At 36.8% G+C, this 16,414-nt stretch overlaps 2 gene segments (V, D, J or C); both read right to left on the reverse strand.

Annotated features, from left to right (window-relative positions):
* Positions 1 to 5,014: 5,014 nt before the first annotated feature.
* On the reverse strand, positions 5,015 to 5,760 carry LOC130071574 (T cell receptor alpha variable 18-like). The segment is given in 2 exon segments: positions 5,015 to 5,443; positions 5,632 to 5,760. Coding segments are annotated over 2 exon segments (441 nt in total).
* A 408-nt stretch (positions 5,761 to 6,168) lies between these two features.
* Positions 6,169 to 6,931, reverse strand: LOC130071588 (T cell receptor alpha variable 9-2-like). The segment is given in 2 exon segments: positions 6,169 to 6,536; positions 6,801 to 6,931. Coding segments are annotated over 2 exon segments (408 nt in total).
* Positions 6,932 to 16,414: the final 9,483 nt, after the last annotated feature.

Consider the following 16,414-nt stretch of genomic DNA (forward strand, 5'->3'; position numbering starts at 1 on the left):
TTACATATATTGAGTACTAAAACAGATACTGAGGTGTAATTGATCGTCTTTCTTACCGAAGTCCTGTGTTGTGAAGAAAAGAGTAATAATAATCAGGTTTTGCATTGCTGAGATAGATTATTTTAATGTATTCTAATGAATGCGTCTCTCTGTCTTTACTGTAGCTCTATGTTTCCTCTCTGCTGCTCTTCTCTTGATATTTCAAGTCTTCAAGTAGGTCCTCACATGCACAGTTGATGGCACTTTTAAAGGATGCTGCCCCCCAGTGGTGAAATTATGTATTTCTAACACATAACCACTTTATGTTTACATTTTGTAGCAGTGGACATAGAGGACACACTTTTTGAAATAATGCCATAGGGCTAGATTTACTAACGTGCACTAGCGCAAATCCTATTTTGGCGTTAAAAAATGTCAGAATTTCCTAAGACATGCAGTGAAAAATTAGTAATGAAAGGGTGTGGACAGTTATTTTTGCAGCTGACCTCATTGCATGTGCTTCTAGAGGAGCTTTCCTTTCAGACGCAAATTGTATGTGGGGAGATATTTAAATAAATCATGCAATGTGATGTAGGCTAAGGTTTCCAGTAGTCAGTTAACTGGTATTTGCACTATTATTTGACGCAGGAAAAAATCATGTCTTAACCCATTTTGTGTTTGGAATGGCTGTGTCTTATGTGTTCTTAAATTTGCGTGTTGTCAGTAAATCACCCGCAGAACTTTCATGTCCACTTTAATAGAATTGTGGTCTAATTGACCCTGTTTAGTAAATCTGCCCTTTTCAAAAGAGTCATTTGTTATGGGTTAGGTGTTAAGTCCAAGGAAAATGAATGATGCAGGATGAACAATAATAATAGACTTTTAATGAACACAAAGAGCGATAGTCTACACATAATGATCGGTGGATGACATCAAAGTACCGCGAGAGCGTTTCAAAAGCATACAGAGCCATCTGCTCTCTTTGATCAGTCTTTCCAGCGCCGCTTCCAGTCGAACACACCTAGAACATGACTGTGACATCAGCTGTTTGCAGTCAGTTGAGGAAATACAGTGAAATTAAATAAATCAGCAGGTGTCACAGTTAAAAACAGAACAGAAGCCAAAGGTCTTCATCAACACTGATGATCAGTTTTACACCTGAATTTGCACTTTTATAACGCTTTGTAGTCAGTAATAATCTCTTACATTACCATACGCAGGTGTTGCATGAAATATTATGGGTAGCGGTTATGTTCTAAGTAAAAAATGAATTTGAGTTTGTGTACAGCTTCACGTAGACGTTGTATCACTGGGCTTCTACTCTTAGAGCACAGAAATAGAGAGCTGCATCTGACAGAGCCAGATCATTACTAATGAGTTCACTGGATGATTGGGATATACCGGCCTGGTTCATTAAATACTGAAGCTCTCTATTAGGATACTGTCTGTACCAGTAAAGTCTAACATAACTGCTGCTTGTATCATATGAGTAGCTCAGTGTCACAGACTCTCCTTCTCTCATGATGAGATTTGAACCCATATTTGGCCAAAATCAGGTCCTCGGCTATCACACCTGCAAACATGAACAGAAAGAAATGTTACGTGAGATCATGCATATGATCGATATAATTGATAGACATTCAATATATAATTGATAGACATTCAATTTGAATTATCTATATTGCTAATGTAGTGGAAAAGTTTGGTTCCTACAGGACATAATTAAAATCAAACTCAGGTGTTTTTCCATGATATGGGTTTGTTGGAGCTCTCAGCTGTGTTCTGCAGGACAGTTTCCTACAGTGACTCTCTGCTATTCAGTCTTTGGCACTAAAGAACTTCCTGCTCTCTGAGAAATGCTGCCCTGCATTTGCATGTCTATCTACTTTGATGATGTGTTTCATCAGATTTGTGCAGCCCATGAAAAGTTAACAATGCGTTAAGTGAACGAATTCATTGTTTTTATAAGACACTTCCGATTCAAGAAACCATTCACCCCAAATTGACAACTCTACCATTATTTATTCATTTTTTATTATTAGTAATATCATAATAGTGAAAACTATTACTTTGATCATATTCCCTAAAATCATTGTGATTGTGTCCAGCTAAAAATATAAATGTAAATATTATTTCTTTTGTGCATTTTTGCAGAACATTTGAATCTTTAGTGATTGTGCCAGTAAAGTGTAACATATTTATTAGCCTATGTGTAATTTATGTAACTGTGCTTTTAATTTATGATCTTTTTGGTCTGCACATCAGCAGTGAGATCTTCTCTGACAATATATTTATTGTGCTGTATATAAAATGTGGCAGGATCTGGTCTGTAGTAGAGGTGCCTGTTTTTGAGTGAAAGTGAGGCACATGTGATCACGGGCTTTAGAGCGCAGTAATACACAGCAGTCAGACACACACACATCCTGAATCAGCAGTGGAACGGTTCTTGATGTGGAGTCCAATGTTGCGGAAAATCTTGTCTCAAAAATAGGTTCAGTGAATCCTTTTCCATAGATTCATTTGCTCAAAATGAACTTTGGGGATCTGTTTGGCAACTTTTTGTACCAGAAGAGATTTACATTTGTGACGGTGGATGTGTAATTGCATATTAAAGTAACTTGATCTTGTTCATTTGAAGTAATGTCTCTTGTAGACTGCTCAACTGTGTCCTGTCCCCAGCACTCTGGAAAACACATTTAACATTTTTTTTTTTAATAATGAGTAACTTATACATTAATGTGTACATATAATTATGGAATGCTCTTACCAAATATGCAGTGTAAAGTGAAGAATAGAGCTATTATCAGCCAGTTTGTCATTGTGCCTTATATAAAAAAGAGTTTAACTGTGCATGTCTTTCTCATGAATGTCTGTATCCTTTCAAGTCTTGAAATTTGCAGCTCTTATGTAGCAAAGCCTTTAATATGAATATGAGAGATGCTGCCACCTTGTGGTCACATTTACTGATTTACACTGAAAATAAATTTTATTTAAGAGGCAGCGTTTGAAATAGTTAAATATTTACTGTTTTTGACTTGGAATGATGTTTCCTCAAGGCCTAATGTAATTTTTTTTTCTTTGTTCAGTTGCTGTAGGCTAAGGAGCCTTGCACATGCCATGCAGGAAAAATATGTATATCATGGCCACAAATAATAATTTGTTCTCACGACTTAATAACATGTCAGCGTATTTTACTAATTTGTATACCTCGTTTTACTAAATTGTGCGCATGATAAAATTTGTTCTCTCGTTTCACTAAATCGTGGTTTATTGTTATAGTTAAATCAAAACGCGGGAAAGCATTAGTACAACGTGACCACAATTTACTAAATCGAGAGAACTATTATATCGTGTACTTGATTCACTTAAAAAGAGGGGATTAATTGGTAGGCCTAAATACTAAAACAAGAGAACAATTTCTTAATTCATTGCCACAATATATACTTCCTTGTAGGGCACTTTTTTGTATGAGTGTTGAGTGTGTTTGAGTCACAGTGGGCCTCAGAGCACAGTAATACACAGCAGAGTCTGACACACACACATCCTGGATTGTCAGAGGAACTGATCTTGATGTGGAGTTCAATGTTGCAGAAAATCTCTCCTTAAATTCATCCTCAGTAGTTCCTTTTCCAAATGTATATATATTTAGAATGAATGTTGGTGATCTGTTTGGTAGCTGTTTGTACCAGAAGAGATACGGATTTGTATCAGTTGTAGTATAATTACACCTTAAAATAACTTGATCTCCTTCACTTGCAGACATTTCTCTTGAAGACTGTTCAACTTTGTCCTGTCCCGAAGACACTGAAAGAATAGATAGAAAAGGGTAATGAGCCTGGAATTGGTCATACAATTAAACTCACAGCCTGATGTATTTTCTCTCTGTATGTTAACATCCGCTTTCCATTAAGTGCATGTTTGTTTCCATGTATGGAAAGAGGTCTGGGCCAGCACACAGTGAAATAAACTAACAATAGGCTAAATCATTTACATGAAGTATCAGTAAACATAAATAATTTAGTAACCTAAACATAAGTAAATATTGTTCTGTTAAAATGTACCAAAACATGAAAAAGAGCTTACCATCATAATGTGCTGTGAGACACAGGGAAATCAAAGCCCATTTAAACATTGTTCTGTGCTGTAAAAGAGCAGAAAGAACTGTGCTTTCTGTGCTTCTCACAGCTCTGCTTTAAATGCTTTCATCCAGTGTCAGATGATATAATCATGCAGGAAGAGAGCAATGTTGACCCCTTGTGGATAAAGTTTGAAATTGTTAAACCTGATATTATTTTGTAAACCCTGAACAATTCTTTATAACGGTAGAATTGGTATAAAATATATACGTATCTCTCTGTATGTTATAAGGCTTTTGTACTGGATATACCCTGGTTTTTCAATGAAGGGAAGTTTTTCAATAATCTGAATTTTTTTTTTTAATCAAAATCTGCTAAGGGGCAAGTAAATGTAACAAATCATGTAAAAATGTATCAAAATGCAAATTAAAACAGCTTTTATTCAACTTTTATAACTTCCTTAATCTTTTAAACAACTGAGAAGATAGTGATCAAACAATTTATAATAAACGGAGCAATTCCAGGAGGGTCCTCACACCATCAGTGCTAGGGCCGTAAAAATCACTGTCAAGTTTATAATATTACATCAATCAACATATGAAAAACAAATTGGACGACTACAGGGACTCATCTCAAGATCACTCATTTAACAGTGTATCTATTGCAAAAATTATGAAAAAAAAGAACATTCAAGAACAGAAAATTAGCAGGAAAGTCCGAATCAGACGTTTTGGCTTGTCAAACATTTTACATTCAGCTTGAAAATCAATGTTTTTTGGGGGTTATTTTATGAGGCTTGGGGATTATTTCTGAAGAAGGTGTGACTTTTGTGTATTGACAACTTTTGTACACGTGAATAGGTCTGCCATGTTTTAGACAAACACTTTTTCACTTATAATATTAATGCATTTGCATGAAAAAAAATAAAGTTTAAGATTGCATGCCGCTTCTTGGTATACTGAATGGGATCTGGGAATAATTCAAGATTCAAGGGTCCCACTTCTCCCGAACTGTTGAAGACCATTGATTCTTCATCCAGAGCAGAAGCAGGTTTTTGTACAGTGTTCTAGTGTTTCCTGTGACTGTGGGCCTCAGAGCACAGCAATACACAGCAGAGTCTGACACTTCAGCAGAGGAGATCTCCAGATCCACATGGCTTTGTTTTTCTTTTCTGATCTCAGTAGTGAATCTGGAATCTACATAAGACTTCTGAGCTTCCTTTGCACCGTCTGAGATGAGCACAAGGATTTCAGGAGCTGATCCGGGATACTGACGGTACCAGTGAAGAGTATATGCAGAGGAATAACTGCAGGATAATGTAACACTTGAACCCTCGACAGCAAACTCCTCTGTTTCGGTTGGTTTAATTTCATTTCCATACGTTGCATCTGCAAAAATAGATGAAATCTTTAATGAACTGGTGTTTTAAATTGAATCAGTCATTTTAGATGTTCCAGCATAAAATACAATATTCTGCACAATATAAAGAAATAGACTTTATACTTAATTTTGAGCAGAAATGAGCAATTCTGGCTGCTCAGAATACTTAGATGTAATACAATACTTTAATACTTACATGCAAATGCAGAAAGCAGAATGACAGAATGGATTATCATTGTGTTTGTTCCTTATGCTCTGTCGAACAGACTCTCTAAACGCTTAACAAGATCACATCAGACGTCAATGCTTTAAACCCTCCCTCTTCCAGAGAGCTGAATGAAAGCAGATCAGAATCATAGTCCACACAGTGTCATCACTATTCATATGCTATAGTGCATAGCTTCCTCTTGTGGTTACTTACTAACTTGTACAACATAAATGCTCGGAACACAAACAGAATGTGATCTGGATTCCTCAAGCTTTGGTTGTTATACTGTAGATCTATAAATCAGGTATTCATTTTATGGCCCTGTTCAGTCACCACAGCTTAGACACAAAAAAAGCAAGTTAAATTGTATTTAAACCAACAAGTCAGTGGTTTGGAGAATATCCTAAGAGTACAGTGTGTAACAAAAATCATAATCTATCATACCACTGCTGATAGTTTTTACCCTCATATAGTTATATAGTATGAAAACATAATATATAGTGAATTTAGATTTATGGAAAGGAATTAGTTGTGCACCTTTAGTTGTGTCAGGTTTTTGTACAGTGTTCTAGTGTTTCCTGTCACTGTGGGCCTCAGAGCACAGTAATACACAGCAGAGTCTGACACTTCAGCAGAGGAGAACTCCAGATCCACACGTTTGATCTCTTTTTCTTTTCTAGTCTTAGTAGAGAACCTGGGATCTACCTCAGATGTCTTAGTCTCTTTCACACCCTCTATTATGAGCACAAGAAATTGAGGAGCTGATCCAGGATTCTGACGGTACCATAGAAGTGAATTTGCAGAGGAATAACTGCAGGATAATGTAACCGTTGAAGACACTGCAGCAAACTCTTCACTGCGGTCTGGTGTGATTTCATCTCCAAAACTCACACCTGGAAAAGAACAAAAGAACATTTTAATTTTCAAATAGTTTTAGTTTTGAAATTGATTGATTACAAGGATTTGAATAAATTAATAGTTAACAATTATATACAATTTTAATGTTACTTTCTTTGTCATTGTGAAAAAATACATTTAGTACATTTTCAATTAAAAAAACTCATTTAGCATTTAAGATGAAAAATTATTTCACGAAAGATATATGTATATTTTATAATTAGAAATCCTGCACTAAGAACATGCACAAATACACTTACATGCCAAGGCAGAGAGCAAAATGACTGAATGAAGTATCATTGTACATGTGTGTGTGTTCACTGCAGCAGGACTGAGCTTTGTGACAGTCTAGCAAATGTAACAAGATCATCTGAGATGTTAAACTCCTCCCCTTTCATCCTCTGTCAGTTTGATGCCAAAAAAAACCCCTCACATATACACACAGTTTAAAAACAAACATTACATTTAGTATAATAATTGTGACATTTGATATCTGCAAGATAGTTTTTAGCACATATAGACCTTTCGTAAAACTAAAATGTAGATGAGCGGATGAAATGCACTGCACAGCACAAAATCATTTAAAATTCTTATATATATATATATATATATATATATTTTTTTTTTTTTCACAGTGGGGATATTATTGCAGTGGGATAGAAGTCAACAGCATGTGGAATTGCACTTTGTCATAATTGAGCACTTCCTCTGTATTTGTATGAGTGTTGAGTGTGTTTGAGTCACAGTGGGCCTCAGAGCACAGTAATACACAGCAGAGTCAGACACACACACATCCTGGATTGTCAGAGGAATTGATCTTGATGTGGAGTTCAATGTTGCAGAAAATCTCTTCTTAAAATCAGGCTCAGTAGTTCCTTCACCAAATGTATATTTATTAAGAATGAATGTTGGTGATTTGTTTGGTAGTTGTTTGTACCAGAAGAGATATGGACTTTGAGAAGTTGTAGTATAATTGCACTTTAAGATTACTTGATATCCTTCACTTGCAGGCATTTCTCTATAAGACTGTTCAACCCTGTCCTGTCCCGAGGACACTGGAAAAAGAAAAAAGTAAGTCATTACCATGAATTATTTGCAAAGTAAAACATTTAATAACCTAAATTAAAGTATTTTTATTTATTTGCTTACCATCATAATGTGCTATAAAACACAGGGAAATCAAAACCCATCTAAGCATGGTTGTTCTCTGAGGTAAAAGAACAGAAATGCACTCAACAGTGCTTTTAAAAAACTCTGTCTCTGTCCGTGTCTCACTGAGATACTTTATGTATCATGTCACATGATCTACTCATACACGAAGAGAGCAATGCTGACCTCTTGAGGATAAAGTTTAAAATTACTTAAAATGTTTTTGTTTTTTTGGGGGACTAAACAATTTTTCACAAAAGTAGGACTACTAGACTAAAATGTTTATGAACACATGCTTGATCCCCTCTACTCATCTCTCGGTGTGTATATTGTAAAGCCATTTACTCACTGTATAAACCCATTGGCATTGTAGCGGCACATAAAAACAATCCTAAAACCGCTAAGGAGCTGAGTGCATGGAGGAATAACTTCTGTGACGCATTTATCCTTGAAGCTTGCATGTTGTTTTATTTTGTACAGGTTTCACGTTTGCACGGTCAACAAAATATGTGCTCCAGCACTCACCCCCATTCTTCCATATGAACACACACACACAACAGGTGTTTTAACCCCACTTAATTAATGACACTCCCATTATCGTTTGGTCACATGACTTTCCCATTACATGGCTCCTACAGGCATCATGCACCTGGTTTTCTTTTTTCTTTGCAGAAAATTATTGTAAATTATCTGAAGAAGATGTGCCTTGACTGTGTACATGCAAATGGGTGATTTCTGCCATAAAGTTTAAAACTAAACTAAAACACTTTTCTACCTACAATATTCATGCATTTGTTAATGTGGCTGCTTTGAATGGGCAAGAAGATGCTTCTATATGCCAGCGTCTAATTCAAGATTTAAGGGTCCTATTTCTCCTGAACTGTGGAACACCGCTGTTTCCTTTTTTGTACTAGGTTTTTGTACAGTGTTCTAGTGTTTGCTGTCACTGTGGGCTCCAGAGCACAGTAATACACAGCAGAGTCAGATACTGCAGCAGAGGAGATCTCCAGATCCACACGGTTTTGTTTTTCTTTTCTGATCTTAGTTGTGAATCTTTGATCTACATCAGATGTCTTCACATCTTTTACACCATCTGAGATGAGCACAAGGAATTCAGGTGCTGATCCGGGATACTGACGGTACCAAAGTAAAGACCATGCAGAAGAATAGCTGCAGGATAATTGAACACTTGAACCTTCGGCTGCAAACTCCTGTGTTTTGTCTGGTGTAATAGTATCTCCATTACTGGAACCTGCAAAGAAAAGTGAAATAGTCTCAGAGGGTGCAAATATGACTGTGCTGGTAAAATGTGAGCATTTCAGAAGTTCATTCACTTATAGTGTACTTTTATATATTAAGGCCACAAATAAGACCATTAACTAGACATATTGTATTGTGATAATTAATTTAAGGACAGCCTTGAAGTGATGGTACTTACATACTAAAGCAGAGAACAGAATAACTGAATGGAGTATCATTGTGTGTGTGCTGCAGTCTCAGCTTGAATGATCTTGTGACGGTCTCTGCAGGTTCAGTAAAATACACTCAGATACGTTAAGCTCCTCCTTCCTCTCCTGGAGAAAAGAGAGCACATCTAAAAATCAGTTTATCACTGTTGCTTCATATAATGTCACAAAGACAGCGAATCTTTTAACTAAAGATTTGCATTTCATTTCATAGAGAAGACCTTCACACTTCAGCAGAGATCTCCAGATCCACACATAGACACATTTGATCTCTTTTGTAAATACAGATGAAGATTTGGTTGAATATTCAGTGACAAGAAGTAAAATATCTGTTTTTTCTCTGAGATACTAGCGATACCACTGGAGAGAGTTAACAGTAACACCAGTTGTACTGTAGTTACAGGAGAGAGTCACATTTTCACCCCCAACAACTTGTTTTTGTAAAATAAATGGTTGTAACATTATCAGCCATATACTGTTTCTGTGAAAAAGCAAAGGGTGTCAATTAATCAAGCTATAAAGTGATTATCAGATTACAGTGTCACGGACACCTTTTATTATTATTTTGACTGACATAAAGCTGAAATGATTTCTGACCAATGCAAAGTTGGATTATTATCCAAGTAATATGAAACATGTTGTCCTCAGAGACAATGAATGATGCCAAAATAGTAATTGACCCTGTCAGCATCTCACACTGTCAACATCAGTGAATCAGCTCCACCCACTGCTGGAGTGTTTTATAATTAAGCAGGACATCTTTGTGGAAAAGGGAAATATGACCTACGTGTAATGGTTGGTGGCTGTAGAGAAGTGCACGATGATGGAGATAGAAACTAAAACAGTCTTTATTATAATCCACAAAAGAAAACTTACCGGAGCAGATTATTGAAGATAAACTTGGATAACAACCATGTTAGGCATTCATGCAAACAATACTGGACAAAGTAACTGAGGAGACACAGCAGCCCAGTCTCACACCCAAGGCGTCATCTAACTGACGCTTTTGACCATGTTTGGCCATGCGTCAATATGCCGATGCACAGGGTACCCCTTGAGCGTCAATATGAGACGCGCCTCCTAGTGGTCTAATCCTAACCCTACCCCAGACCTAAACCTACCCATAACGGAAGCGTCATCTAACTGACGCTAAAGGGTGCGCGGCATTTGATGACGCCCGAGGATGAGCGTCTCATGTTGACGTTTGGGGGGTGGTGTGTGCGACGGCATGTTGACGCATGGTCAGAAGCGTCAGTTAGATGACGCCTTGGGATGAGACTGTTGCAGCCAGGGGTTTAATAACAGGGAGACCTAATGAGTTAACTAATAGAATAACTGGTGAACCAAATCAGTAATTAAGGAAACAAGCTGGTACACACTGGGAAACTATAGGGCCGGCCTTGTCCACACGGACACGGGTATTTTTTTAACCGTGACTTTTTTTACGCCGTTCGGCCGTTCGTCCACACGGAAACGCAGTATCAGGACACTGAAACCAAACATTTTTGAAAACCCCTGCCAGGGTGAGGATTTTCAGAAAGGCCGGTTACAGTGTTGTTGTGTAGACAGTAAAACCGGGGTTTTTGCCTTGCGACATCAGAGTGTGCGCCCGCGCTGCGCCGTTATCCGCCTACCGGAACCTGTAATAACTTTTTGTTAGGCTTCTGATTGGCCACCGTGGCTTTACGGTTAGGGTTATATCGCCGCCTGGTGTGGCATGCTCTTGACAACGCTTGATAGCGTGTTTTTGCGTTTTCATATGGGCGGGATTTTTTTTTTTAACGCAGGAGGAAAAACTCCAGTTATAAAAATACCCGTGTCCGTGTGGACAAGGCCTAGGTCAGGGAACACACGGCAGGGAAACAGAACAACACAATGACCAAAACATAATCCTGACAGTATGTGTGTCATAAAAAAAATAAGTATACATTATATGAAGAGGTCTTTTCCAAAACGCGATAAACGCCATTTTTAAAAAAAATGAGTTTGTCATGTCATTTTGCTGTGCACTGAACCTATTCACTGCTCCATCAACATTTCATGCCAAATCGCTATATTTCCTTGTTTAAAATGTACTACAAGATGCAGTTTCTTTCCAAAACGCGATAAGCACCAAACCTATTTTTAGCCTAAACGCGATAAATCCTCTCGACTAATCAGAATTCGGTGAACGTATACGCAATCCAACAGGGTGGCGCTCTGAACAGAGGTTTGTTTATGTTCATTTATTCCTCAAAATGAGTGAGTTTTCTAGTCGACTAGTAGTAGTTCATTTAAGTTTAATCACATATTTATATTGATTTAATTATTTAAATATGGGAGAGAAACCATAATGAGCATTTTTTTTATTGCCTATTCCGGATCTCACGCATAAAGCTTGCCACAAAAAACCGACAAAAGTAATGATTAGGCCTATGCATGAAACATTTGAATTGTTTATTTTTTAATTAGTGTTTTCTGTCAGATATAGCTGCAAGGATAAAGTTGACTATGCTGACTCGCCATCTTCGCAGTACACTGTAAAACCCAACATGTTCAGCTGACTCATTTCATTTGAGGTAACTTATTACCTAAAACAATTTAAGTTTTTATAAAAACAATAGTTATGAGTGCTCTGAACTTATTTTCATTGAGTCACTAAAACAATAATAATTCTGAATACACAATTAAACTTTACACTGCATTTAAATACTAAATAAAGCTTAAACTTCACTTTATTGAGTAAAAACAGTGAAATGACAAACTTTAAATTAACTTAGAGCACCTTCAGTTACTGCTAGCTCACACCATCACACACAAAGTCAAATCCAATGAGTTAAGCTAACTCATTACATTTGATGTAACTGATTACATAAATTCTTTTAAGTTTATAAAAACACAAAAGTTATGAGTACTCTGATTTTTTCAGTTGAGTGATTAATTAGGTGATTAGTTAAGTGATTGGTAAAGTGATTAATTAAGTGATGGTTGAGTATTAGAGATGAACACCTGCTGTTAATCAGCAGAATCACTGAAGGAAAGATGAACACAAGAACTACAACTGACTTCCAACCACAATATTCGATGAAATCAACTGAAGATAATATGTTTAAACCTCTAAACATCTCAGCAGAGGATAATTGAACATCTCCACAAACAGCATTACCAGCTTCACTTATTACCAACCAGTTTGAGTTTTATCATGCGTCTACAGAAGTTTTTATTGTGAATGTACAGAGGTCTAGATGAAGATGATTTATTGAGTTTTATTTAAAGACACCATGATAGTGGTCAGTGTTTGCTTTAGTTGGGCTCTTGACCCTTGTCTTTATAACACCAGTTGGTCCTCTGGCTGCTGTAACTGAGTGTTTATGACACGCATTTGTTATGGCACAAAAGCCAATGTGAGCATGTGGTTGTGTTTTGACAATGATTTATGAAATTATGAATCATCATTTAGCATCTTGATTATCTGATGTCTGTACTAATCTCTGGTTAAAAAGGTGATGCATTACTTGTATTACTCTTAATAAGTTACTGTGATTCTGCTGTAAGGCCAAATGTTGTGACAATCAGATTTTAAAAACCTCTTTGGTATCATGCTGACTTAGACATCAAGAATCAGTATATGAATCTCAACAGTGGTGACCTTTCAAAAACGATTCATGCTGCAATGAATGCTGGAAGCCGTGTATGCGTTGTGTATTATGGTAGTACCCAGCATGCATTGCAGCATGAATTGTTTTTTCAAATGGTCACCATTCTTGAGATTCATATCCTGATTCTTGATGTCTGTGTTATGCATTGTAATGCAATATATTTTCTTGTTTTTTTTTGTGCGCAAACCATCTGTAAAATCCTCCAAATGATCTATAACATGGTGTTCTCTTATGCTATAGCATCACAGTTTAGAATTAAACTAAGAATTTTACCCTTTTAATCAGAGCTTAGACTCTGATTGAGATCAGTCAGTCAAGTCACTAAATGATGATCATCATCATTCCTTAACCAACATCACCTTATCATACTTTTCCTTGACCACTCTGCCATAACACATGTGTTTAAAAAAAATGAATTACAGCAGCCAAAGAAAAGCATATGTGCAAATGTCAAGCGTCAAGAGACCAACTAAAGCAAACGCTGATCTCCATCATGGTGACCTTAAACCTTGTTTCTCTTTCCTTCAGTGATTCTGCTTAATAACAGCAGGTGTTCATCACTAATGCTCAATCATCTCTTAATTAGTAACTTAACTATACAATTATCATTCAATTATCATTCTGGGATCAAGAATGTTCCATAACTCATAACGTTTGAGTTCTGTTTCAGTCTTTGTGTCCACATAGCTTTCGGTAATATTTGAGGCCAGTAAACTCAATTTAATTTAGTCCAAACAACTGTTAGGTTTTACAGTGGTGAACGCGTCTATAGAGAGAAATGCACACTTTGTATTAGCCTACATACGCAGAGAGTAGCCAATTTCTTTTCGTTTTTATTGTTTTGTTTAAATGTAGACATTTCAAGCTTTTTATAGATATACTTCTCAGGATTGTGAGGCAAGTATCGCTGTGTTTCGGTCAATTTATGTGATGCTCTCCAGATCACGCGCGGGCGCTTCCGTGTCCTGATTATATGTCTGCTATATTCGCTTCTTATTTATTTATTATTAATCCAGTCAATTTGTTGATGAAACATTGATTAAAATGAAGATACAATTTATACAAAACGAAATTCACTTTAAAGAAAGGCTTTCTACTAAACAAAACTTAATAAGTGGTCAAAATCATGTCTGACCCATTCCAAATGTTTTCCGATATATTGGTCATCTTATGATCCTATCATACTCATCTCATGCGGTTCCCTTTTCATATTATCAACATATATGAAATAAAAAAAAATAACAATAGCCTATATTATTAAACATAAATATGAAACGTATGTTTAAGTTTTTTTTTAAACTTAGCGTATATGTAAGCGTCACGCCGCTCCGCTTTGTTCACATGCTGTGTAGCCTATACAAGCATGTGTGTGTGTGGTGGAGGGGTGCCCATCACTACTTTTGAATATCGTTATCATTATTAAATATTTTTAATAATTCGTTTTTTTTACGCATATGTAGTGGACAAATTGGTCCTACTTGTTACAGGTTTGACACTTTACTAAAAATTACTCTGAATGTATTACTAAATAACTTATTGAATAGCTATTCTGCCCTACAAAGGCAAAAGACCTTAACTCACCAGAGTGTGAAACTGAGAAAAATGACTTTAAAGTTTTTTTGTTGTCCAGCCAATTGTATGATAGGTAGGACAATGAAAATTTGCCAAGTAGTTGTCATAATGAATATATTTATCTACATTAAAAAATATTTAGCTCAAACTTGACCTTTGACCCCTATTCGGAAGTTACTGTATTCTGCCTTTGCATTATCTGCAAAACAATAATGGGTCATACAAAGGCAAAATACCTTAACTTCTAATTTATTGACCATTTTGCCTTTTATCACTCTATACAAACATTTCTATGATAACAACGATAGCCTTAAAATAACATTTAGTAAGTTCTGTCTAGTAAGGGTTAATATTACATCAATAGTTACAAAATATTACAAAATAAAACAATTATGAGAAAGACCTTAACTCGCTAGAGTTTGGAACTGAGAAAAATGACTTTAAAGATTTTCAGTTGTCCCTCCAAATTAATTATAGGTAGGACACTGTAAATCTGGCAATTAGATGTTTTAGTAATAAAAATTATCTACATAAAAAATCTTGAGCTCAAACTTGACTTTTGACCACTATTTTAAAGTTACTGTACACTCTGCCTTTGCATTGTCAGCAAAAAGTGAGAAGTTATGCCAAGGCAAAAGGCAGTAACTTCCACATTATCAATATTTGGTTGATGATCACCATTAACAAAATCATTATAGTAACACCTGTATAAAATCTAGTGATCATGGCATTTATTTTGTATGATTTACACTTATAGACATCTACTTATTACTACCCTGTGCTTTGGTTGCATTCTGGTGGCATTATTAATACATGAGACATGGCAAAATACCTCCATAGCGGTAAGATCTTCAATTGGTACCGAGTGGCATAAGACTTGATAAACGCGCGTTCAAAATGATCACGATAAAACAGGTCCTCGCGCACATTCGACCTGGGGACTCGCTTATAGTATATTCGTGTTCGAAGGTGTCATGCTCCTCGTACGTTCACGAAAAGTACGAAGTACGAACGCAGTGCTTTCCATCTTGAGACTCGGTGGGGAGCGCGCTCTGGACTACCTAGACGACTAATGCATTTATAGCACAACCTTCTGTGTTCTGCGTCTTTTCAGTAGCGGTGGTTTCAGCTGTCTGCCCTATTATTGTGCAGTGCACTTCGCTCGTCCCGCGGATTTATTCCGGACAGTGTGATTGTAGGTTCAACCCGCTTGTAACAGCTTGTCTGATGTTGTATGCACCAACAATTCTTGCTGCATTATGTTGTGTGCACCAATATACCGTTGTTGCTTCATTATTATCACTCTGTGATATATTAGTCGCGCGTCGGCTCGACCGTGTTCAGGGCGGAGCTGAAGGCGCCGGCGAAGTTTTGGCACTCTGCCAGCTAGATGCATGATTGTTTCAACCCGATCTGGGTGAGGCGGGGATTTAGTTCTTTGTTGTATTCACCTGCTACGGCGTGTGTAACATTTTTTTCTGTCAACTCTCTGCATATATCATTCGCGATGGATAGCCTATCGCACGTTTTTCATATGGAGCGGGTTCAGACCATACTAAATGTTCTGACCGCATTTGTGCTGGACAAAGCTCTGAGGACATCAGAAGTTACAGGGACTGATGGCAGCTGTACAAAGTACACAGGCTACATCGTAATTTCAATTTTAATGGAGAGCAAAACAAAGGCAGAACACCGTACAATCTGAAAGGTAGCATATTTGATAGAATGCCAGCACCGTAACTTCATATTGACGCGCGGCTAAACAAAGGCAGAGTGCCGTAACTCAAAATGAGCGTTCCAAAACAAAGCCAAAGAGCGGTAACTGGTGTTACGGTGATCTGCCTTGGTTTCTCACGGGCTTTTGGAAGTTACTGTTAAGACAACCCATTATTTTCTCGAAAAAACGACGGAATTGACTCAAGATACTTATCCACATGATGAAGGGGGTCTTGAATGTGCCAAAAATATAAAAAACTCATTTTCGACCAAACACGAAGTTACGGTCTTTTGCCTTTGCACGGCAGTATTGATATCATTACTATTTTCAGG

The sequence above is a fragment of the Rhinichthys klamathensis genome, unplaced genomic scaffold (assembly GCF_029890125.1).
Source record: "Rhinichthys klamathensis goyatoka isolate OS25496 unplaced genomic scaffold, OSU_Roscu_1.1 h1tg000446l_1, whole genome shotgun sequence".
Classification (NCBI taxonomy): domain Eukaryota; kingdom Metazoa; phylum Chordata; class Actinopteri; order Cypriniformes; family Leuciscidae; genus Rhinichthys; species Rhinichthys klamathensis.